Raw genomic sequence first — 26,188 nt, 5'->3', positions numbered from 1 at the left:
GTTACCATCAATTTCTCCTTTTATGGATGTTAGCAGTTGCCTTACATATTGAAGTGCTCCTATGTTAGGGGCATATATAATTTTTATGTCTTCTTGGATTGATCCCTTGATCATTATGTAGTGTCCTTCTTTGTCTCTTGTAACATTCTTTATTTTAAAATCGATTTTGTCTGAGATGAGAATTGCTACTCCAGCTTTCTTTTGCTTCCCATTTGCATGGAATATCTTTTTCCATCCCCTCACTTTGTTTGTATGTGTCCCTAGATATGAAATGGGTCTCTTGTAGACAGCATATATATGGGTCTTTTGTATCCATTCAGTCAGTCTGTGTTTTGGTTGGAGCATTGAATCAATTTACATTTAAGGTAATGACTGATATGTATGTTCTTATTGCCATTTTGTTAATTGTTTTGGATTTGTTTCTGTAGGTTTTTTCTTCCGTTCCTCTTTTGTTCCCTTCTCTTGTGATTTGATGACTACTTTAGTGTTGTGTTTGGATTTTTTTCTTTTTGCATGTTTATCTATTGTACATTTTTGGTTTGCAGTTACCATGAGGTTTTGATATAGCAGGCTATATATATACAAGATTGTTTTAAGTTGCTGGTCTCTTAATTTCAAATGCGTTTCCCATATCCTGCATTTGTACTCTCCTCATGATTGCTGGTTTCGATATATTTGAGTGTGGATAATTTCCCATGTTTACTGTATGTTTGCCTTTACTGATGAGGCTTCCCATTTGTAATTTTCTTGTTTCTAGTCGTGGGCTTTTCTTTTCCACCTTGAGAAGTTCCTGGAGTATTTGCTGTAAAGCTGGTTTGGTGGTGCTAAATTCTCTTAGCTTTTGCTTGTCTGTAAAGCTCAACAAGAGCCTTGCTGGGTATTCTTGGTTGTAGGTTTTTCCTTTTCATCACTTTAAGTATATTGTGCCACTCCCTTCTGGCCTGCAGTTTCTGATAACTGTATAGGGATTCCCTTGTATGTTATTTGTTGCTTTTCCCTTGTTGCTTTTAATATTTTGTCTTTACCTTTTGTCAGTTTGATTAATGTGTGTCAGCATTTTCCTCCTTGGGTTTATCCTGTATGGGACTCTCTGCACTTCCTGGACTTTGGTGACTGTTTCCTTTCCCATGTTAGGGAATTTTTCAGCTATTATCTCTTCAAATATTTCCTCAGGCCCTTTCTCTCTCTCTTATCCTTCTGTGGCCCCTATAATGCAAATGTTGGTGTGTTTAATGTTGTCCCAGAGGTCTCTTAGACTGTCCTGCTTTCTTTTTATTCTTTTTTCTTCATTCTGTTCCGGGGCAGTGATTTTCACCACTCTGTCTTCCCGCTCACTTATCTGTTCTTCTGCCTCAGTTATTCTGCTATTCCTTCTAGTGTATTTTTCATTTCAGTTATTGTATTGTCCAACTGTTTGTTCCTTAAATCTTCTAGCTCTTTGTTAAACATTTCTTGTAGCTTCTTGGTCTGTGCCTCCATTCTTTTTCTGAGACCTTGGATCATCTTTACTTCATTACTCTGAATTCTTTTTCAGGTAGGTTGCCTATCTCCACTTTACTTAGTTCTTCTGGGGTTTTATCTTGTTCCTTCCTCTGGAACATATTCCTCTGCCATCTCATTTTATCGAACTTTCTCTGTTTGCCATCCTGCAGGCTACAGGATTGTAGCTCCTCTTGCTTGTAGTGTCTGCCCCCTTGGTGAGTGACGCTGATCTAACAGGCTTGTGCAGGCTTCCTGGTGGGAGGGACTGATGTCTCCTCAGTGGTGGGTGGAGCTGGGTCTTGTTCCTTTGATGGGCAGGGGTGTATTGAGGTGGCTGTGGGCTCAGGAAGACTTTAAGCAACCTGTCTGCTGATGGGTGGGGCTGTGCTCCTGCCCTGTTGGTAGTTTGGCCTGAGGCTTCCCAGCACTGGAGCCTTGGGCTGTTGGGTGGGGCCAGGTCTTGGCGTTGCAATGGCAGCCTCCAGGACACCTCACGCTGAGAAGTACTCCCCAGTACCTCTGCCACCAGTGTCCTTGTCCCCGTGGTGAGCCACAGCTGCCCTCCACCTCCCCCAGGAAACCCTCCAAGACCAGCAGGTAAGTCTGGCCTAGGCTTCTATTAAGTCACGCCTTTTTCCCCTGGGTCCTGGTGCACATGAGACCTTGTGTGTACCCTCCAAGAGTGGTGTTTCTGTTTCCCCCAGTCCTCTGGAGCTCCTGCAATCAAGTCCCGCTGGCCTTCAAAGCCAAATGCTCTGGGGGCTCCTCCTCCCGATGCCAGACCACTGGAGCCTGACATGGGGGCTCAGAACTCTCAGTCCTATGGGAGAACCTCACAATATAATTATTTTCCAGTTTGTGGGTCATCTACCCAGTGGATATGGGATTTGATTGTATCGTGAATACAACCCTCCTACCGTCTTGTTGTGGCTTGTTTTTCAAAGTAGACTATCTTTTTTGGTAGGTCCTAGTCCTTTTTTTGTCAGTGCTTTTCAGCAGTTAGTTGCGAGTTTGGTGTTTTTGTGAGACGAGGTGAGCTCAGGTCCTTCTAGTCTGCCATGTTATCCTCATCCCCTATATATACTAATTTGTACATGATTATGGGGACTGCAAAGACTGTCTGTCATCTGCAAGCTGGGAGACTCAGAAAAGCTGGTGGTTTAGTTCCAGTCTGAGTCTGAAGGCCTGAGAACCAGGAGAACCAATGGTGTAAGTCCCATTCTTTTTCCTTTTGTGCTTATTCGAGTTTGACTAGCACATAGGGTGCCACACGTAGAGGCCTTGAACCTAGTGTGAAATGGCTGTGCCAACACCTCAGCTTGGGGGGCCGTGTGCAGAAGCCAAGGTGCTTTTTGCCACTAGAAGCAAGCAAGCAAACATCTGGTAACCAACTGTCATGGGTACTAAAAGGGACAGTTTCTGCATGGAGTAAGGTCTGGATGAGGTAACTTCTGTCTTTCAAATTCCTGGCATACGATGAAATTATGCACCTTATTGCTAATTTAGGCATAACAAGATCATATGTTTAAAAAATTATACATGCTGCTATTCACATAACAGGTTTGAGGCCAAATGTTAACGCTTTCTATTTTACTTATTTTGATAATTCATAACTTAGAATACTATCAATGTGTAAATCTATTATTTTTAGCACTGAGAATTTTCTCTCCCAAAGGATAATAGCATGGTTATTTTTAGTTATGATCTATTAATACTTTGCACAGGTTAACTTGAATCTCCCTAATTAAGAAATCAGAATAGAAATGTATAACTATGAAATTCCCTTAAATCATTGCACTCTATTTCTTAAAAACAAAAGATCCAACAATTCAAAATATGTCTAAACTTTTTCTTTGATTTTTAAGGCTTGTCGTCTGAATCCTTCATTGGCAGATGAACTTCACACTTTACTTATTCGTCAGAGAATTTAGACTACAATGTATTTCAACAAAGATCATTGATCCTAACAACTTAGAATGTGTGTATTTTTATAATTTTTATAATAGCTATGTTTGTTTTCGCTCTCCCATGTTACATTATCCTGGGTATTTTACTGATGACAGGTTACCTTCATTCTTTTTTTTTAACATCTTTATTGGAATATAATTGCTTTACAATGGTGTGTTATCTTGAATTTGTAAAATGAAGCAACTTGAAACGCAGCTACAGGATCGAACTGCAGGAAGAGTCTTCAAAGATCCAGCTCTTAGGCTAGAGACTGACCAAGACCATGTCAAATATTGAAAACCATTCCATAAAGCAAGTATTTTTTTCCTTTCTTAAATAGTGTCCTGAAAGACTTAGTGTCATCTTAGCTTTAATAACTTCAGAAGTATAAATGCTACAAACTTATTTTTAAAAATCTGAAGTTTAATTCTTTAAATTTCTTTAATCCTTAGTGTTGTGAATTTTGAATAACTTTTAATTTTATTTCAGTCATCGAAGACTTCTAAAATAGAAAATTCCAAATTGAAAATTAAAAATCTAAATTTAAAATAAGTGGGTTTAAGAAACTGCTTACAATCTTGCCTTTCCATATCTTCCCCTAAACATCTTAATGAGTAAAACTGCTATGTTCCTGGTAATCAGTTAAAACAAGATGCTTCTCTGTGCTTCAGGTCCTTTTCTACATTTTAAAAACCCTCAATGTATTTCAAAACATGATAAAATTTCAAATCATCTACCAATATAACTAAACTGTTAAATTAGCAAGAGGCTTTCCTTATCAATTACATCTACAGAGGCAAAATCCGACAGTAAAAATAGAATCCATATGCAAAAGATTCTAAAGAAATATACATCTGTGAAACAGATATTGAAAATAACGTTTAAGATACCTGAACAACACCTTCTTTGTAAATGTTATGGCTTTATTTTAAAAATCACAACCATCCTTTCCAAAGTAATTTATAAGATCTAGTCTTAGCACTGGGAAAATGCAATTAATATGTAGGTGCCTGTCACTAAAGAAGTATTATATGGCACAAAACTACTTGCTCTTGTTTTATGTTCTGGTTTGTCTATATTATTTGAACTTCACTTTGTTGAAATTTCTTCCCTGTATCTAAAGACAAATATAGGCCATACACTTCTCCTTTAAATCTTAGAGTAGAAACATAAATAATCCCTGAAACCCATTCCTTTACTTTTAAAATCTCTGCTGAAGACTCTCTTCTTCCCCAGTAACAACATTTCCATGTCTCTAGCCCATTAAAAGATTTCATAAAACCTAACGTAAATCGTTCTAGAATACAAGCCCACTTGCTTTTGCTCTTGTTTTCTTAATAACATCCACAGAACATTCCTTCAGTGGTTTGAAGATCCAAATTTCCAACGGTATTCTCTTCTCCACACTCAATCCAGTTCCTTAAGCCTTTAAGAATCTTAAAATAGAAATGTAGGGCTTCCCTGGTGGTGCAGTGGTTGAGAGTCAACCTGCCGATGCAGGAGACACGGGTTCGTGCCCCGGTCCGGGAAGATCCCACATGCCACAGAGTGGCTAGGCCCATGAGCCATGGCTGCTGAGCCTGCGTGTCTGGAGCCTGTGCTCTGCAATGGGAGAGGCCACAGCAGTAAGAGGCCCGTGTACCGCAAAAAAAAAAAAAAATAGAAATGTAATAAGGCAGTGTATGGGGACTGTGATAGCACTTTCATAGCTCGCTCACTCTACATCCCCAAAGTGAAGGCCACTTTAACTGCCATTAAAACACGGTTTGAGAAATCCTAAAGGTAGGAATTTGACATGTCATATTTGGTAATATGCTGTGCTTAAATGTCCTAAGTGAACCCAACACAGAATTTAAAATTTCAGTTTACTCTAGTTACCATAAAGCTGGCAAACCTGGCCCAGGTGAGCCCCTGCAAACTACCACTACTCCCAACATGGTGCACACCTTGATCTGTGATTGGAGTCACCCTTTAAGTGAGGTGAAGCTTCAAGGTCATTAACTTTTTTCAAAAATAAAATCAAAACTTCTGTAAGCGTCCTTACAGTTGATAACTTATGAAAAAGTAAGATGACTTCTTAAGGATTGAGGAGTCATAACAGCCATGGTTTAATTATGCAGAAGATGGTCACTTTTAGTAACTGCTATGAGTTCCTGGGGCTTGGTGACTTCACACTGCTTCTCTTCTCTGAATGTCTTTTCTACATCCCTATGAAGGATAATTCTTATCCATATAAATAGCCAACTTTGAGTTTTTTCGAAAGTATCTAATATCTTGGTTTGAAATAAGGATCAAAGAGCTGTAGCTAAAAGTATATCAAAGATAAAATTTGCTTTACTAATTTTTAACCATTTATCTTTCAGCACTTATGTTTCATATCAAGAACTTGGCATATCAGGAACTCAGCAGGTATGATCTAACAATGATATAATTGATGCCACTTTATATATACATAGTATGTTTCTTTCATGGATTTCAAACTGAATTTCTGCTTAATTGGCTTGCTTTCAATATTCCTGGGGGTTAGAAAGGGGAAAGTGTTTCATTATCACTGCATAATAAATGGTAAAACCCAGGAAAATTAAGTGACTTGTCCATGGTCCCACTACTAAAAACAAAGCAACATCTGTACCCTGGATTTCGCCTAATGCCCCTACTGGTCCCCAAGACTTGATGACACAATCAAGTCCTGAACAGCGTAACTTCCCTCCTCTTTGTTTCCCCGTCTCATTCCTGCCCATCCATCCCACCTCCCTAATAACAGCACTTCAAGCACCAATTTTGGCTCTTCTCATTCACACTAAAAATCATATTTTTCACATTCATTCTGTGCCTGGAGGAAGGCAACAAACTTTATTCTTCCTTACGGAAGTACTTACGTGAGCAATGTTTTCTACAGAAAAGGCGCTTGATAAGTATCTGAACTATCTTAAGTGTTTCAACTTGTTTTGAGATACAAGCGTCTTAAACAGCAGAGCTGTGATTCGTTTTCATATTTTATTGCTTCAGATGCTTCAAACTATGGGAAATCTTTGGTAAAAATAAAGACAATAAAATTTTCACAATAACTTCACACAAAGCATTGCACAACAGTATTCAACACACACGAACATAGGAATGTTCAGACTCCTCAGTGAGGAAATCAACTGTACAACGTTCATAATTCATTTAAAACAAACTTTAAAACAAAACTTAATAAATATTTAAAATAGTTCCTAGGTTCTTATCACGTATTAACACTTATATTTCAATCAGTATGTTGACCTTTAAAGGATTTATATTAAAATAAAAATAATTAACAAGTGTTTTTTTCTGTTGCCTAATATACAGCATCAAGTTTTCCCCCCAGTTCTGCTTAATTCACATAGAACTAGAGGGAGGTAACTAAAAGATCAGTATGGTTCTCAGTCAAGCCCTCTGTGGAAAAGAGGAAAATGTTTCATGTCTATTATTACAGACATTTCTCTGATGGTTTATTTGTGGAGTCTCAAACCTGACAAGCCTTAAGTTCATCTAAATGAGTTCTCAGCTCAGGACACAATTCAATTAGCAGCAGTTCCATCAGCACCTGAACCAAGAAAGAAAAAAAAAAATGTCTTTTTCTCTAAGGGTTAAAAGGAATTAGTATTCTATAAACTCCATTTAGCATCAGATTGATTTATTTCACGGTCCGTTATAACCACCAACAGAATTATCAGACTACTGGGAAACAGTTTGCTGAAATAAGCAAGCCAAGCACTCAGGCAGAAACGTTTACAGCACACGTTGAGAGAGAAACAGCCAGCAGGCCAGGAGGGGGATGCCGCACCCACAGGGGGGTATTTTTTTTACCCAAATTGAACAAAAATGAAGCAGAGAAAATGGGTTCAGAGTTACAAGCAATAAGAATGATTAAGCGTATAAAGAGTTAAAATCTACCCCCGTATATGAACAGAAACGTAGAACTGAAGAAACTGAATCCTCTGGGAGGCTTTAAGTTACTCACATATAACAGATGCTTATTGGCTCTCGTTTCTTGCAGTGCGTTGAATATTTTTATTATACCATGACGGGCATTTTGCTGTCCAACAAGGCTCTGAAGCATATCTGAAAAATTAAGTTTATATTCCACGCTGCTATTGATAAAGTGCACCCTGCACGGACCTTCAGTGAGGGGCTACGACATACGCACACACAGCACGTAAAGGCACGGAGACGCGAGGAACATGAGTGATCAGCTGTTTCCAATGTTTAAGGAGAAAATGTAGAATTTTTCAATATAAGGCATTTATACAAGCTATAAGTGAAAAAGGAGAAGGGCCATCAACACTCCCTTTTCATGTGACTTTCAGGGTCAGAGCCCAGGCCTCACCTGGAATGTTTTCAAGCAGCTTCTGCTGTGCTCTCCGCTTTGTTTCCTGGCTTTGCTCTTCACTTGGGATTGTGTTCGGAGGTGCCAAATTCCCACCGGGCCACAAAGCATCCCGGAGAGCGCCGATGTAGTAGACCACCATCTGCTCGCTGAGAGCCCAGTCCACTGCGTCCCGGAGTTGTCTTTCAAGAGCAAAATATTTCTTGGATGAGGTTTTTAAAAATCTTATTCTCTATTCTCACAAGGCATTTATCAATGGGTAGGTTAAGATAAGCGTTTGATGAATAAACTAGGAATTGGATTTTTAAACTCTGACTCGGAAAGTTTTTTTTTATTTTGGTAACACTGACAGCCATTCATTCCTGGAGCTCACATTTTCACTGGTACTGAATTCTCTGAATGTTTGCCGTACGGTGTCTTTCAATCTGGAAAAGCAAGAACTGAGAGGAGACTGATCTGTTTGAAGCTTGCAACTCCCCTTAACTGTGCACGGTATTTAACATACTAATTTCTCCATGAAGTGGCATAAACTGAAAGCATCGATCCGTTGTAAGACTGTGAAGAGCTCCCTGAAGAGCTCCCTGAGCTCTGGTAGTCCTGGGGAGAACCACGCTTCTTCACTAGTTGTCCCTTGGGGCGGCCACGGCAGAGGATGCTGGGCAGAGTTGTCTGAGCCCGGAAACATCTCACATGCTCACGGGGCAAAGGGGGAAAAGACACCCCCCTTTCACCACAAAGGGGGGGACTTTGAAAAGATACACTGCTATCCAGCCACGTCACCTTCCCACAGGAGTGAAAATCGGGCAGATCTTGACCTGCACGGTTATAAATAAGTGGCTTTTATCTGGTTACCCAGGTCTTCCATAAACCCTACTTCATCAAATTCCAGCCAACCACTGGACTGCTGCAGAGAGCAGCACAGTTCACGGAGCCAGGAGCGGTGCTGAGGTTGGGAAGGGAAGTCTCTCTGCAGAAAATGGGAGCAGAATCACCTTGGACTATTAGTGCAAGAAAGACCTGAAGTTTCAAACTTAATTCACGAGCAATAAATCAAAAAGCCCTTTAAGAATCTGACTTCCCAACCAGATTTTTAAAGGGACAGTGTGAGGTTTTCAGAAATAATATCTGACATAGATGTTTCAAGCCCAGCACTTTGCACACAGTAACTAGTCACCAATGAAGTCTGAATTCCACTGTGAGTCAGAACCCTGGTAATCCTGTTTGTAACTGCATGTCTCCTGAGATACTTCCCGATAGTGCTTAGAACTGTGCGATTCACATCTAGATCAAATAAAATAATTTTGTTCATTCAATGGGGCTTTGGCTTTGAGAACCTGCTGACCTGCCTAAGTAAAAATCTACATAAAAACACAGCTTGTTTCACCAGCACTGCGTGAAGAAATGAAGAAGGAAAATTTCAGTTTGCAACTTAAAATTAGGTGAGTGACTTACCAAAGGCCATCACCTAAGCATTTTCTATCAATTTAGGTCTGACTTTGTATTAGCCAAAACTGGAGGAAGCTTTTGCAGCAATTCTGGGATGTGAAATTACAGTTGGCAGAAGACGAGAGGCACATATTGTGCTGCTACGTAATTTTATGATGTGTCCTCGTCTGCCTGAGGCAAAACAGCACAGGGCCAGATGCTCCGTAATTTCTCTACCTGAAAAAAAGCCCACTGAAACCCACAGCCTGAAAATTCCCTACGTGGTGCCCCTCCCCCGCCTAATGTATTCACCACTCTCAAACCACAGCTGCTCATCTTCAAACTAAGAGCCAGTATCATAAATAGGAGCAGGGAATGTATGCGTGATTGTCTGAAACTGAAAAAGAAAATAAGTTAGCGAGTCTGGAGTTCTGAGAAAAATAGGGCCATTTTGAAAACTTCTTTATCCAAGGCCTGTCAGTACTAAGGTTAAGAGGTTTGCCTCAGACTGAAACTGTAAGTTAAACAGGGCATTTTTCCGCTTAAAAACCCACGATACTAAAAGTCAACTAAACAAGCCACTAACACCATTATTATTATTTTTTTTTTTTCTGTGGTACGCGGGCCTCTCACTGTTGTGGCCTCTCCCGTTGCGGAGCACAGGCTCCTCCGGACGCGCAGGCTCAGCGGCCATGGCTCACGGGCCCAGCCGCTCCGCGGCATGTGGGATCCTCCCGGACCAGGGCACAAACCCGTGTCCCCTGCATCGGCAGGCGGGCTCCCAACCACTGCGCCACCAGGGAAGCCCCACCATTTTTTTAAAAAACTTAGAAATAAACAGAAGTAAATTTTGGTTTATGACCACAAGGAAAATATATTCTATTTGCAACTGAATAAAAATATAATATGGGGCTTGTTTAGTTTAGATTTTTTTTTCCCCCTTAGTTTTAGCAGTTGACTCCCAGCTTTTGTGTGGGGAAGTCATAATGCTACAGCCTCGTAAGCATTGGGTACTGGGCATAGAGGATAACCCTTAGGGATATGGGTAACGTGATACAATTCAGAATACACATATGGCTTATAATAGTGTTATAGGGTACACACACCCCTCATGGATACCTAGCTATCAACTAACGAAGAATTACTATTTTAATATCACCCCAACTCTAAAAAAATATATGGTTTGCATTTCCCTTCAAATAAATACCTGCCGTGCGATGCTCATCCTACTTTCATTTTGGCTCAGAGTCTAAGCCTTAAACTGATCCACATCATGTGACATAAAAACGCTGTACCCAAGATATTAAAACCAGTCATCATGGTCAACAGAGAACTTTCCAGAACAATCTTCTGACCCTCGCCAACCAGCCTGCCAGAGCCAGCCCAAGCTTGTTATCTGGTGCACCGCGCATTCTGAAGGAGACAGTCTTGTAGAAATCTGCTTCCCTATCCAATCTTAGAATCATATCAGAAATAAAGAGAGAAACGAAAAAACCTTTAGTTGGGGATGTAATTGGACTGTTAAGGCAAAGGCTAGGGCATGAATTCAAACATTAGTTTCGTGCAACTCACTTGTTGATGGTTCTTCCGAACGTGACCTGAACGAGAGCAATTAATGTTCTTCTCACCCATTTAAACACTAAAATATAAATCAGAGGGAAAGCATTACCACAGGCTATCACAATCGTGACATTTTCATAGCAGCACAAAGCATAAATCTTAACCACGTCACTCAATCCAAGTCTGGACACTAAGGGGCTTTGATATCCACAGAATTTGGGTCTAGGTTAGCAAACTTCTGCCCAGGAATACTCAAATGAATAAGCTTTCATTTTCTACTTTGCAACTGATGAGAGGAAACTTAAGACTTCTTACAGCTTTTCAACACCTAACAACAGCTGAGCCAGCAAGTGGAACTAAAACTTCACTTCATGTGTCCCCGGGCTACTGACGTCTGTTTCCCACTAGTAGACAGTGCAATTCCTTTTAGATTTGTGCCTGGCTTGTTGAACCCAGTGTTCTAATACACGGCTCTGAACGAGAAGCATCTGTAGTCAGATGTTGACAAATATTTTGAAATATTAACAAATTGATAGGTCTAACTGCTCCCTTTTGAATAGTAGTTTGTAGATCATGCATTTTTATATATTTTATGCCCGTGGGGGAAGAAAGGGGGACTGGGAAGCCCCAGGATTCCGAGTGAGCCATGGACTCATCGCTCCTGCACCACCGCCCGGAGCAGGCGGCCACCATCGCCTTCTCCGAGCCTCAGTTTCCTCATCTGGAAAAGGACCGTGTTAGCATGTACTTTCGTTTTGCTGGAGGGTCATGGCACTACTTTGTGTGAAAGAGTTTTGTGCAGGGCCCTACACATCTAAACTTACTATCAGCATTAGGAGACACATTGTTATAAGGGTAGAATATGAACATAAACCAAAAGAAGGCAAAGAAATGGGGTGAGGATATTTTTGGTCTGCAAATTGGAATCGAAACCAAATATTCCATTTATATATTCACTTCCATTCACTGCAACGTTTAGCTAGTGACACATGACTTGGCTATGATGGGGCCAAGAATTCAGGGCTCCTGCACCAAAGAAAAAAAGGAGTAAATTCACAAACACCTCTGTACAAGGGAAGGCACCCAAACAGAAATCAACAGTTAACACACACTTGGTGCTAGACTAACACATTCTCAAGTCATTTCTAACTTTAAAAATGGATCTAAGTGTCCAGGTGCAGTGGTGGTAATCCTTCAAGTAAGTGTCAAGTCCTGGGGTCAGGACCACGCCTCAGAAGTGCCCTAAGTGTTGATGGAATTCAGAGCGCGCTGCAGGCGTGCCCATCTGAGGCTGGCGTCCCGGCTGGGAGGGGTGTGTCTGGCAGGGATGAGAACTTCGCTCCACCTTTCTCAGGCAGCAGACAGGTAGCTCAGACCCAGAGGGTCTGGGGACACGAGCAACTCCAGGAAGAATGCCTGACAGCCTAGTGACTGGTTATAAATGTTTAAAACAGCTACACTTCTGGTCCATTTTCATAAACTGAACTAGAGCAGGAACCCAAAACGGCTCTGCTACAGATTCTCTCCCATCACTGATGCCCCTGACTCTACAACATTTTCCTACCCTTCCCTAGTCCCCCACTCCAACACAGAATAGCCCCATTATTCTTTCCAAGGACTCATTCGTTCGAAGCCATGGAGGCAGCTGCAGCAACACTAGGATTTTGCTGATGGCAAATATATCACATCTCATTATCAATGATGTTCTGTTTACTCCCCTCTGGAAAGTCACTAGCAAAACCAAATATTCTGAGCAGGTTCACATGAGGGAGGAGATGCACACCACAGAGAGGACTTGGAGCCCTACTCCTGCCCTGACTGCCTCTGACACGTCCACCAGGCTTCTCAGTCTCTTTGTGTCGCAGAGAACACGCTGACCCAAGGCCAAGACGGTGCTTCCTCGTTCTTACCGACTCTGTGGGACATGGGGAGGACTCATGATTTAATGGGCAGACTTCACCGTGGAGGAGCCAGCCTCCGGGTTTGGGGGAGAACTGTTTTTTCCGGCCTGTACTGAACCAGGTTCAACACCAGCACACATCTTGAAGTGTCGGACCAGCTATAGCTTTTTCATCTGAAAGGATCCTTAATAGTTGGACGATATTCCATCATGTGGATATTTCTTAATTTAACTATCACCCATTTCTGAATTTAGCTTAGTTCCAATTTTTCCTTACTGTAATCATGCTCAAATGAACATGCTTATATATAAATCTCTGCCTGGAGTTTAGAATTTGTGTCTATTGCTTAATGTGAATTACATTTTTGAAACCATTATGTTGTAAATTCACTGAAGAAAGAACCCACCTCTGAGATATGTTTGTTTCCCCTATGGAGCTATATCTAAAACATAAGCTCCCAAAGTGTTTGCTGATTATTTTAAGATTTGGCTTAGAGGAAGAAAAAGTTCAATGACCGAAACAATCCCGGCACTGAAAATTTTCTTGCCTATTCATTCATCCACCCATCCATCCATCCAAGCATTTTCATTGATCACCTACTATGCATCAATCGTTGTAAAGATACCGAGGATTAGAAGACATAAAAGATGTGCCCAAGCCTGTAACAGCACTTGAAGTTTCTTCATCTGCGAAGAATTCTTTAAGCGACATGTTAAGGGATATATAAATAAGAAGCAATGCACAGCCGGCTTCCTGCATAGGACCAACTCCCAGCCCACCTTCTTTGCCCCAGGGGAAAAGATGCTCATCCAAGTGGGCAGAGCCCAGGACGTTCTCCGAACAACGTGCTCCCGGTTGGAGCACTGCTGTGCCTTGTGAAACCCTGCTCCTCTCGTGCGCTTCCTCTGCTAGGAGCTCAGCTGCGCCTTTATGCACCTGGCACACCTCTAGCTAGGACTCGAGGCTCCAGGTGTTACTGAGTATGCTGGCGTCGCCATTTACAGGTTGGGGACTGTGGAAGGTGAGGGTGGGTAGACAGTCCTACTAAGGACTCAAGACTAAAGCCAAGAAGTACGTTTGACCTTTCACCCCGGTACTGCTTCGGGAGAGAGGCACTTGCGCAGGTCTTAACAAAAGAGTATTCTGATCCTCTTTTTGCTCTTGTTTCTTCTAAGTACATCTCCCCTCAGGAACTATTAGGGTAGGATTCCTCACCTTGGCACTGCTGTCGTTTGGGACAGGATAACTCTTTGCTGTGGGGCTGTCCTGTGCACTGGAGGATGCTTTAGCAGCGCCCTTGGCCTCCGCCCACGAGATGCCAGCGGCGCCCTCCCACGAGCTGTGACAACCAAAACTGTTTCCAGACATGCCAGTGTCCCCTGTGGACAAAATGCCCCCATGCCTCCACGGATGACCAGTCCTCTAGGGAGGAAAGGAGGCTGAAAGCAGGCTCGGGTGTCCCTGCGTCCCTGGCCACATATTCACCTTTAAACAACAGGGCTCTTCCTCTGCTATGCAAAATTAACTTTTGTATACCTTTTGGTGATGAAGCAATGAGGCTATGCTAAGTCACATAAAAAGAAATTCAAAACATTCAAGCTTTCTGTATACAGAGGAACATGGTGCAGGGTAAAGCAGGACCCTAAATTCCATGAGAACAGGGATATCTGTCCTAAGGTTGTGTCCTCAGAACCTGCCTTGGTATCTGGTTGGCCTGTAAAAGTATTTGCTGAATGAATATAAATACATGTCTGATTCAGGAACAAAGGGATAGTGTGTGTGTGTGTGTGTGTGTGTGTGTGTAACCACTTAACCAGCAAAACCACTGAATAGTAATAAAGAAGCTTACTTCCTCGAAGTTCAAAAATCTCCCCAATCAGCATGAAACATGGTTCAGCCAAGGAGTCTTTCCTTCCATCCACGTCATCACCACAATCTGACAGGTCGCTGTCCTCCTCTGCCTCCTCCTGGGGGAACAGTAAAGTCACAGGAAGCAGGTCGCTCATCCAAGGAAGGTGATACGTTCTCCTCCCAGGGTCAATTCCGAATGATGCACTTATAGTTCAACCTCACACAGTCCTTCAACTTCCCTACATGCAGAAACCTATGCATTTTCACAAAGAGGCCAAAGTGTATCTAAACTCAGGGCATAGCTTGATCCTAAAGCCTCATTCAAGGTCTAAAATAATTTTGAAAAGCCTCTGTCACTGTATTAATGAGTGAATTCGGAGGTAACAAAACAGCTTTCTAACCATTTTGAGTTTTAAAAGGAAGCCTTTTTAACTTGAAATATTTTAAATTCACTGTTTTTTTAAAGACATGTATAATTTAAAGTAATTTAGTTATTTTTAAAGCTCTGATTCAAGCTTTTATTCTGTACTTCAGCTAGTCTCACTTCTTGATCTGCGTATCAGCAAATTTCCGTTGAAAACTCATTTATGCCAGGCACCAGGCTAGTGCCAACGAGTGTGACGTGGATCCCGACTTTGAGAGGGCCTTAGCTCTGCGGGGAGGTGGCCAGCATGCACATGGCTGCTTCTCCAAGCAGGGTGAAGAGCTGCAACAGGGGTGCAGACGTTAGGCAGTGGAAGGACAGCTGAGGAAGTTCACTCGGATGTGTGCGGGGAGCAGCTGAGGCTGCGGGAACAAGCAGCGGCCCAACGACAGGGCCTTGGGGGCGTGACAAGCAGAGCAGAGCAGAGGGCTGAGAAGTCAGCGGCCGGAGGGGCACCCCCAGCTTCACGGCTTCACTGCACGTCCAGCAGCATCAGAGGCTGCAGGAGGCTGCCGGTCGGCCACTGGCCTTCCTCCTTCCGAGAGCAGTTTCCCGGAGTGACTTGGCCACAGGGTGAATCCCAAGAGGTGCAGGGATAAACGGGAGGTGGCGGAGGGGAGGGGCCAAGTACGGCCAGACGTGACACGTGTGGCGTGCAGGAAAGAGGCGGGGAGGTGCCCAGGAGGGAGGCAGGCAGGCAGGCGGACCCCTGTGGTCCGCAGGCTCTGCTCCAGCTCAGGACTCGGCAAAGCAGACGCTCCTTTCCACGGTTACTTCCTTCTGTCCAAGCTCGTTAAACCAATTCTGGTGAAGAGGCGGTGGCGTCTGGCATTGAACTAAGGAGACGCCACATTTCGGAGATGGTCTCGTGCAGCTTGCTGGAGAGCCAAACGAGGGGCCGCAGGCCTCAGCCAAGTAAGGGGCCCCTGGAGGGAAGCCCGAGGGTCAGGTATGAGATGGCAAATGTCTGCAGCCTGTCTATTCACTCCTTCACCCACCCGCATCACTGCGAGATGCATCTTGCTTCAGGACGTGACACGGCTTTCCATTCCCTCAGACAAAGCCTAAACGCCTCAGCGCGACGGCCTTGCCCCTCCTCCTACCCTCGGCCTCATTTCCTTCAGCGCACGCTCCCAAAGCCCCGCCTCGGCCCAAAGACCTGCTGACTGTTCCACACACGCACCCTCTGCTCCTGAACCTCAACGTTAGCTCCAAGCCCTCTGCGGTGCCGGCCCCCGTCCCGGGCGCCGGCCAGGCCACCTTCCGCAGAGGGCCTCCCACAGAACCTCCATCCACATGCCACTCACCTACCTTGTTATCAACCCTGTCCCCAAATATGACAGCAATGGTGACTCAAGGTATCTGCTTCCTCCCCATCTGTAGCAGGCCTTCCACAAACACCTGCCACATCAAACAGCCTCCAGAGGACGTGTGCTTAAATATGCTTCAAAAACGTACAACCTTCAGACAGCTCACCTCCTGATGGGAGAAGAAGTCGCGAGGGAGTCTTTCCAGAAATGAGGATAATGAAAAAGTGGACTTTTTCCCCTGCACGTCAATAACCTTGAGGTAGTCAGGAGAAGGGCTCAAAAAGGCATAAAGTGCTTCACTCTGACACAGTCTTTCATCCGAAAGCAGATTCTGTGGGAGAAAGAGGATTAATGCCTCCTGCGTGGTTCGTCTGTGAGCTGGGAGCCACGAGGAGTGAAGGCAGAGTTGACTGTCCCGGGAAATTTACTTTCATCGTAATTCTGAACCTAAAATCACTTCCCTTTCCTCCTGAAATGCACTCTATACTAGATGAGTTCTCACCGAGCTTGATGGTAACTGCACTCTGTGGGTTAGCTGGAGCGCCCTGCTTGTGCTCAGGGCGACGTGAAGTCTCACTGTGCAAACCGCCTGCAGGACCGGGGGCTGCCGCCTTCGAAAGCCACGGGTGTTTTCCGCACACTACACAAGGGTCCCACCCAACCCTTTCACGGCTACGTGCGTGCGGACTTTGTACATGAGCTGAAAAAAGCGCTTTGGGTTGTCACGTGGTGGTAACTGCCTGGCACCAGGAGTTTTCTGTCCCTGTGCTCCACCTTCCCCACGCAGCGTATGCTTACATAATTTTATAACTCTTTTTATCGGCCCATAAACTGGAAATGTGCTCAAGTTCTCTGGCCTTAGGAGAAAGGAAAGGAGAACGTGCATCAAGTTGTCGTATGAAGCAAGTGCTACTGATAAGCCAGGAAAATTAACAATGTGACCACAAGAACGTGTAAATGTCTGGTGCTCACAGATACAGGGTTTAGGAATAAAGGAACCAATGAGAAATCCTGCCCCATGGATGATGTAACTCCCTGAGGGGCTGGAACACTGGGGTTCTGATGGCAGAACCCTCTCTGCTGGGAGAACAGGCTACATTCTGGTCCCAGAGGAGTTGGTCCATGACGTTCACATTATGTTTGCTCAGACGAAGCTTGAAATCTGATAAACCCTGTGACCCTCCCTAGAAAAGCATCTCCAAGCATGCCCAATAGTGCCACACTGGGGACGGGGGTCCCGGGCACCACCACCCCAACCCCCGCCCCGCATTCCAGTGGTTGTCAGCTTCCTGTGTCCTGCGGAAGACTGGCCTGAAGATGGAGGTTCTGCCGCAGACGTGGGGAAGGAGATTTAGGGGACAGGCAGTTGGGGTCACTACTGCCTTACCAGGCAGGCCCCCGAGCCTTTATTCCCTTTGTAGAGCATTAGATGCTCAGCTGCACGTGAGGGTGGGTTAGGAGTGAGACAGCCTCCCTCCACCTTGATCTCCTTTAGCTAATCTCCACTCCAGCACTCTTTTACCAAATAGTAGCAAATGATAACCAATGCTAAGTCTCAAATAATGCAATCAACGTAACTAAGGAAATCATGAAGGATGACAAGTCTTTGGACTAAGTTATATTCTATCATGAGGGAAAGTAACCAAAGTGAACATGTATGAGAACTTAGAAATGTTCTCCAAGATTATGTCTATGGGGCAAGGTGTAATTGGGATTTTATCACATCTTCAAGCTGAGAATATAATCCTAATTCCCACTCCTTCCCCCCAAAGGCTTAGAGCACGTTGTCCTACGCAGGTGGAGTCTCTAAGAGGGCTAGTCAGTGTTAGAGGAGGAGAGTAAAACGTTCCAGGAAGAGCGAACAGCACGTGCACTCCCAGAAGTGGGTGCCGCACTACTGCGGGGACGGCTAGAGTAAGCTGCCTGTGTGCGAGGGACGACTGGCTGCATTATTATCTATTATCACTATACCTCGAAGGGAACCATGTGTCATATATAAGTACTCACACCAACACACACTCAATGGAATCCTCTTTTCTGGAAGGTCCTGTGGACCTAATAATATCTGCCTTTCAGACTAAACCTTTTGCATCTTGCTTTTCCTGTCTGCAGCTGGTGGGAGGATATTCTGAAACTTCAGTCTGCTGTGTAATCTACCTAAAGTTATTAAATAGTGAGCACTTTCACATGAAGTCTTTGAGGAAATGAAAAGCAATTTAAACCATTACTTTCTGACTTACAGTCCTCTTGATCAAAAGACAAATGGCCCCTTGAGATGCCCCTTCCACCTCTTCAGGCAGGTGGTCCCCGCCCCCAGCCTCGTCCACGCCACCTACTGGCAGCGCGAGCACATGCTTCTCTTGGCACCAGGGCAGGAATCACTAACCCATTTCCATCACCAGCAACCCAACAGGGGCACGAGTGACCCCTCCCTCCATCCCCAAAAGTGCAGGGGGTACCCCGGTCTCTGCAGCACAACTGGAAAGGCAGCTGAAGGGCTGGAAGCGCCAGACAACCCAAGACCCTCCCTCCCCCAACAGCAGAGGCTGGAAGGAAACGGAAGCATTAGCTGCAAGATCCCAGAGCTACACACGTGGGGCTTCACAAGCTTGGATTTTGAATAATACATATTCGTTTCACAAACAAGACCTTTAGTTCATCTGAACAATTTAATCAGGTACAATGCTTGAGTGGGTTTAATATTTCCTAGATGTTCTGAATCAGCAACGAGATGGTAATATTTCAGTTTTAAATTCTCTCCTGTAATAGCATTTAAACATTAATGATTCTCTATCCCAGTTCTGCCATAATTAAACTCAGAAAGTTTTTCAAAGGTGCAATTATTTTATTTCCTGAGGGAAATATATATATATATATATATACACACACACACACACACACACACACACACACACATTTATATATTTATAAAAAATACATATATATTTAGAGAGAGATGAATATATGAGAGAAAAATAGTTAGGAACACTTGCAAGTAGCTAAAATGTACCTACTTTAACTATGATTCACACCCTGGTCCAACTGAATATAACATAACCTTTACTAAGAATTTGGCAACATCCGTTATTAAGTCTCAGGACTTCTAGCTACTACTGCATTGGCAAAAAGTGTTTCACAAGGCAAAGGCCCATGCCCCCCGAGAACTATACGGGCTTTGGGGGCCGTGGTGTGAGCAACTTAACTATACCCTGAATACAGAGGCCCCAGCTAAGGAAAAAATAAATAGTGGTTTGCTACTGGAGACAGTATACCTTTGTCCGGTCTTATGTTCTAAAGATAGAGTGAAAGAAACCAGTTATGCGTTTAGAGGAAATAAGGAAACTATCTTTAGAACCTTGCAGTAGGTAAGGATTTCTCTACAAGCACAAAAGGCGTTCACCACAAAAGGAAAATAAATGGATAAATTGGACTAAATTAAAATTGAGAACTTACGCTCATTAAGAGACTGAAAAGGCAACCCACAGAAAGAAGATAGCCACAGCACATCTGCTCTGACAAGAGATGCACATCCAAAACGCACACGAAACTCCTGCAAAGCGATATGGAAAAGACAGGCAACACGACAGAAGAGCAGACACAACTTGAACAAAAGAAACCGTCCAGTGTGGAGTGAACAGAAGTCTGCATGCCGCTGGTGAGAGTGTACAAACCGCTACGACCACTCACAAAAACTGAAAACCCCAAATGCCTAGGGATTCCCCAGCAGCTATTCACCAAAAGACAAGCACTGACAGCTTATTAATAGCCTCCACCTGGAAACTCTCCCAACGCCCATCAACAAGAGCATGAACAGACTGCAGGGGTTTCACGCCAGGAGAAGAAGCCCATTCAACAATGAAAACGAGAACAAAAATGAAATCAAAGAACGGTCTGCAACTGAAACAGCCCTATGGGAGGACCTCAGGCCCACGATCCTGAGTGAAGGGGGTCCACGCCCTGTGACTCCACTCATGTGAAGTTCAAAACCAGCTGTAAGCGCGTGGTCGTGAGTCGGGACCACGGTCACCTGTGGTGATGCTGGCGGGACTGGTGACACTGTCTCTGGGACTAGGTGCTAGTTATGAGGGTGTGTCCAGTTTGTGAAACTGGAGAAAGCCGTACACATGGTATCTGCATTTTCTGTCTGTAGAGTATACATATATATACACACATATACATACATGTATCACCAAAAAAAACAAACAAACCCCAGAACCCAAAACCAAAGATATTTTGAGGATCTGTCCTGACCTGTGAGAACAGGAAGCAAACAGGCAAACTCTGAGAATGATGACGGTTCAACCCCCAATAACCCCCAAATAACTAATTTTCCTCCCATATCCAGAAAGTTTTCTTACCTGTAAAAACTTATTTAATTGATTCTTTGACTTTTCCATAAACTTTTGATCTACAGATTTGAAAGGCAGCTTGCTAAGAGAAGGCAACTGGACTTTTTTTAAAGAAGGGAAACACTGTGAGGGAAAAAAATTAAATGTTAGTATATTGAAATTACATTTAAATCTTTAAAAAAATTTTAGATTTTTAGTAAGAACAAACCGAGTATCCTCTTCCTATACTAGGTTCCTCTGAGACTGAAGACCTTGAAAACCTTCCTGTTCTAACCAGACTCAAGGAATCCGGAGGAACAGGACATGTGATGAAAAAAGCTAACGCCTGTCCCTGGACTTACAAATGCCTGGAAGCTGGAAATTGTGGAGCTGGGCTGGGAAGGTGGGTCTGCACCACAGGCACGGAGCACAGTGTGTGGGGTACGGACACGTGGCTCCCAGCAAGAACTTTTCTCTTAGAATGTGCTCTGTTTACAACATCTCTGTAAAAAGTTATCAGGGTTGACAAAAGAAGACCATGGAAAGAAAGAATAACTCAGGTTGTAGCTTTATCACTGCCTTTCAAGGGCAAACTGCAGAATGTAAATATATTAATAATAATAAAGTATGTTAACAGATAATAAACTTCCCTCTGTGGATTAAATCCTGCATTCTGCCAGACACCATGCTAGAGGCTGGGTGTGTGTAACGGCTCTGAGTCACCCCTACTTTACATATGGGACGACTGAGGATCGGAGCTGAAACCCACATCCATCTGGCCATCAAGTCTGGCCTCAGTGCCCGCAGGACTCTGCAGCCTGCCCCTCAGATGCCGGGAGGACAGTGGGTTCCAAATGCTCCAGACGCTGCCTCTTCACTAAGGCACTGGGGCCACTGGAATATGCTGACTAGATCACTGGTGCTGAAAAGTAAGTGAGCACAGAGTCTGCCTGCAACGGCCTTCCCTCCTGCTGTTTTCAGGGTCACAGCAGCCCTGACAGGGACCTATCACAGCTGTCAATAGGAAGAGTTCTTTCAAAAAATGAAAACTCCAAAAAAAAGAAAGTAAGTAAGAAAAGAAAAAAACTCACACAATACGAAATGCCAAAGGTGAGAGAAGAACCCAGGAATCAGGCCACAGAGGAAGAAATATAATGAGACAAAAGGACAGACGTGAAATTTTATAAGGCTTGTTTCCTCTAATGCTTCAGAGCAATTGTTCTTGATAAAAATTACTGATTAAAAGTGTTTTTAAAAAATCACCCTAGAAGAAAAGGTGAAAGGAAACAGACATATTTCCTTTGCAAAAGAAGGGTCTGAGAGGTGACCGTAGGGTTTTACCAGCATCAGTTCATTCTGAGCAAGAGAAAAATGGACTTAAATGAAGGTAGAAACAACTGAAGAACACTTTAATTGCTGGGGTAAAGGGCAATTAGCTCCAATAGATGGAGAGTTAGAGAAGATGCAACTCCTGAGAAAAATGGGAAAATCGTGAATGGAAACTAAGACAACCTGGATTCTAGTCCTGGTTTGGCCGTTATGTATACATCCTACTACGAGTCAGTTAAACTCTCTGGCATCACGTTCCCTCATCTATCAAATAAAAGAACTGACCTAGATTAGTAGCTTTCAAACATTTTAAACTAAAATCCACAGCAGGAAATACATACCACATTGCAACCCACAATGCACATGCAGATACATGCGTCCATATATTATATAGTACACACACCTAGACATAACAATACACACACCCAAACGTATACACATCCATACATGCAATACACAAATCCATACACGCAGTATACACACCCATGTATGCAATACACACACCCATACTTATAATATACACACCCATAAAACCGAAGCTGAAGTACCATGAAACAGTGCTCATTACTACTACTGTAACTACTACGAACAAAAGCAAAGAATGTTTACTATGTGCAGCATGTTCTTCGAAATGCTCTGCACGCGCTTATTCCCTTCGTTCTTACAACAGCTCTGTGAGATGGGTAAGGAAGGCACTGTTAATATCAGTAGAATACAGATATTAATAAAAAGAGGTATAAAGAGATAGAGTGACAGGTCCAGGTCACAGAGCTGGTAAATAGTAAAGCGAGGATCAAAACTGGATCCAAACTCGAGCAGCCTGGCTGCAGAGTCTGTGCTCTCAACCACCGCACTCTACTGATTCAATTCCTTTATGTGATGAAATGCAATACATTCTATCCTCTTTCTATTGCTGCAACCCAGAATTGATCTCACCACCCGCAGTGGGTCACAACTGGCAGCTCTGAAACCAATGGCCATCGATGCTCCCCAGCTCTCCTCCAGCTCTGGGGTTCTGGGGGATACAACGGAGGTCAGACAATTATCTATCCTGAAGGATTTAGACTAGACTAGATGGTTGATCTTCAAGTAAATTTCTAAACGTCAAGCTGAAAATGCCACTTTGCCACTATCAACAGCAAAGGAGAAAGATGAATCCGTTTCTTTGTGTGTAAAAATTGAAATGAGCTCTTAAATCTCTTCTTCAGTTATTCTAAATCTGTGTTCACAAGAATTCATACCTCACTAAGTTTCCGGTGTAAATTCTGAAACTCACTGAGCCTTCTGGGGACCGTCCAGTTCTTAGTTTCAACTCCTCCAACTTCTTGTAAGCTTACCATGACAAAGTAACAGGGCATTTGTTCACCATTGTCTTCTGTAACCTTGGAAAAACAGACGAACACAACAGCAACGAAAAGCACGGTGAGCGATACGGTAGGCAAGACGTTTAAGTGTCCCCCAGGATCTCCCTCTCCCTGGCATGTATGCCCCACACAGTCCCCAGGACTTGAAAATGATGGGTTCTATTCTGACAGTTAGGGCATGCCACATGGACAAGCAACCTTAAACTAGGGCCTAATCCTAACCACGTGGGCCCTTTCAAAGCAGAGGGATTTCTCTGGCGAGTAGCAGAAGAGGAATCAGAGGAAGCACGAGAAAAGTCTGACATGTGCCACTGTAAAGATGGAGAGGGCCATGCGGAAAGGGTCTGGGAGTGCTGCCAGGAACTGAGAGCAACATGATGCTGACGGCAAAAGAACAGAGTCCTCAGTCCCACAACCACCAGGAACTGAATCCTGCCAATGACCTGAATGGACCTGGAAGTGGATTTTCCCCAGATTCTCCAGACAAGAACTCAGTCTGGCCAACAACCTGATTTCAGCCTTACGATGCAGAGAACACAGTCAGACAGTGCTGGACTTTCAACCTACACAACTGTGAGCTAATAAATGGGTGATGTTTTGAGCCATGAAATGTGTGGTAATTTGTCGTGCAGCAAAAGAAGACTAACATAGCAGACTTAACATCCTAACTGGGTTTCCCTGAAAAAGCAAATTAACAGGAAGCGAACAGGTGTGAGAGACCAAAACCTCTCTCAGAGAAGGATGAGGGTTTCCCCAGTTTAATAGAGGATTCCACAAGCTGTGATTTCCATTTTCGAGAAATTTCACATTGGGAGACCTAATTTCCCCTACCTCCCAACTTAAGGTAATTCTTAAAACACATACACACACACCCTGTCATAATTCAGAATAGCCACCATTGCTCTTTACATAAATGGATGAGAGAAGAAACAAAAAGGAAATACACTGAATCTAAGCTTGAATTAGCGTCATGAACCGAAATTAGAGACGAAAAATCAACAGAAAGGCAAGGGAAGGAGACAGCGAACTTGCTGAGCACCGGCTGAGCCCCACCAGGTAGGATCACCGTGCCCCTGTGAGGACGGGGCGTGGAGGCGAGCACACAGCTCACGGCGGCTCAGCCCTCTCAGAGCTCCAGGGAGGCTAGCACGAGGTAAACACATCCTCCACAGGTTCGCACACGGGGCTGCTTCGTGAACTCTCGGCAGTCAGGTGACCCCTCTGGGTCCATTTCCGTTATCTTTTCGGGGACCAAGGTCACGGCAAGCCCCTGAGCGATAACTGATCACTAGGGCAAAGGGCCTCGTGAGGGTTTTTCCTCCTCTCCTCCCTCCCTCAGTATTTGCCTTTGGAAGATAGTTATAATAAACTGTGAAATGTCAGAGGCAGCTCTACGCAAAGGTGAGAAGGTGACAGAATGTGTGTTCTCTGCCCTCCAAGGGCCTCCTCTGTTACCTTTTGACATCACATCCCCTGAGCTCCCCCCTTCCTAGATGTCCACCCCAGAGGCAACTCCATCTGCGGTGACCAAGCGTTTGTACACGGTATTCCAGGCTCTGTGCAACCTTCCCTCCCCACTGCCCTCACCTCCCCTCAAGAAAGGTATCTGGCCCTGCAGCTCACCTTAAAGGGAGGCTCAACAAGCACCAAAGACTCACTAAGGGCGCTTGGTAAGCTCTCATGTAACACGTGTGCTTTCAGGCTGGCTCCTGGAGAACATGCATGGTTTTGCTGCCTAAACTAGAAGGGAATTTAAGATTGTGAATTCTAAGCCCTTCCCCTGGTAAGAGTGTCAGGCCACTGAGTTGACGGGAAAAGCAGGGATGGACACATAAGTTGGGCAGGTGGGCCCTTGCGAATCTCAGGAGCTGAGTATTTGACCAACCATTTGAGGCAATGATGGGGCCAAACAGTCACAATGACTTACTCAGGATCTTGTCATTTGTGTGCTATACGGTGGACCGGACTTTCTCTTTTTTTTTAAATTAATTTTATTGGAGTAGAGTTGATTTACAATGTTGTGTTAGTTTCAGATGTACAGCAAAGTGATTCAGTTATACATATACATATATTCATTCTTTTTCAGATTCTTTTCCCATATAGATTATTACAGAACATTGAGTAGAGTTCCCTGTGCTATACAGTAGGTCTTTGTTGGTTATGTATCTTACATATAGTAGTGTGTGTGTGTGTGTTCATCCCAAACTCCTATTTTGTCTCTGCCCCACCGCCATGTTTCCCCTTTGGTAACCATAAGTTTCTTTTAGAAATCTGTGAGTCTGTTTCTTTTGTAAATAAGTTAATTTATATCATTTTAAAAAATGAGATTCTACATATGACTGACATCATTATGGTATTTGTCTTTCTCTGTCTCACTTACTTCACTTAGTAACATCGTCTCTAGGTACGCTGGACCTGACCTTCATCTCCAGGTTTCGACAGTCGGGCAGGTGGGAAGGAAGGAGTTGTCAACACTAACAATGTAAATGCATAGAAATATCTTTCCTTTAAATGAAATTATTTTTACAGACAAAAGAAAAGGGATACAGTGTATTCTGAAAACTACTGTCCCATATCCCTCAGAGAATAGCAAAATATTTTCTACTTCAAGGGAAAACATATTCATTATTAAAGATCTGAGCGCTATTGACATTTGAGCCACTGAAGTCAGCAGGACAGATCAATCAGAAACACATTTAAAATTCTTCATCTCCAAATTTCAAGCAGTGCTTTCCATTTTATTTCAACCCTCAGTGGAAAAGTAAATTGGTAATTCAAGGACATTAATTGTTCCTATCTGATAGTTGCTTATGATTCCAATGAACAAGGACAACTTTCTGTCTGAAGTGGAGGGAGATCAGATCTACACCAGGCAACACAGTAACAGCTCCCAGTCATGAACCAGAGTGAAAATAC

The 26,188-nt window shown here is 43.6% G+C and overlaps 2 protein-coding genes across 3 annotated transcripts in view; one reads left to right on the top strand and one right to left on the bottom strand.

Annotated features, from left to right (window-relative positions):
* LRP2BP (LRP2 binding protein) overlaps positions 1-8,089 on the top strand; it is a 51,839-nt gene extending 43,750 nt beyond the window's left edge. Inside the window, exons 9-10 of the mRNA XM_024759959.1 lie at positions 3,348-3,460; positions 7,761-8,089. Coding sequence (XP_024615727.1) covers positions 3,348-3,413 — 66 coding nt within the window. The 3' untranslated portion in view covers positions 3,414-3,460; positions 7,761-8,089. The remainder of the gene's footprint in view (positions 1-3,347; positions 3,461-7,760) is intronic.
* The window catches only part of SNX25 (sorting nexin 25), an 84,238-nt gene continuing 63,897 nt past the window's right edge, over positions 5,848-26,188 (bottom strand). Inside the window, exons 11-18 of one of the 2 annotated variants that reach the window (XM_024759957.1) lie at positions 23,150-23,290; positions 20,610-20,723; positions 16,418-16,582; positions 14,516-14,633; positions 10,778-10,844; positions 7,781-7,962; positions 7,415-7,515; positions 5,848-6,997 (exon numbers count right to left, since the gene is read on the bottom strand). In XM_024759957.1, the coding sequence (XP_024615725.1) occupies positions 6,917-6,997; positions 7,415-7,515; positions 7,781-7,962; positions 10,778-10,844; positions 14,516-14,633; positions 16,418-16,582; positions 20,610-20,723; positions 23,150-23,290 (969 nt within the window). In that variant the 3' untranslated portion in view covers positions 5,848-6,916. The remainder of the gene's footprint in view (positions 6,998-7,414; positions 7,516-7,780; positions 7,963-10,777; positions 10,845-14,515; positions 14,634-16,417; positions 16,583-20,609; positions 20,724-23,149; positions 23,291-26,188) is intronic. The other variant, XM_024759958.1, reaches the window with a different exon arrangement.

This window comes from Neophocaena asiaeorientalis, unplaced genomic scaffold (genome assembly GCF_003031525.2).
Source record: "Neophocaena asiaeorientalis asiaeorientalis breed wild unplaced genomic scaffold, Neophocaena_asiaeorientalis_V1.1 scaffold521, whole genome shotgun sequence".
NCBI lineage: Eukaryota > Metazoa > Chordata > Mammalia > Artiodactyla > Phocoenidae > Neophocaena > Neophocaena asiaeorientalis.
Note: the sequence above shows the minus strand (reverse complement) of the source record. Positions and strands in the feature narration are given on the sequence as shown.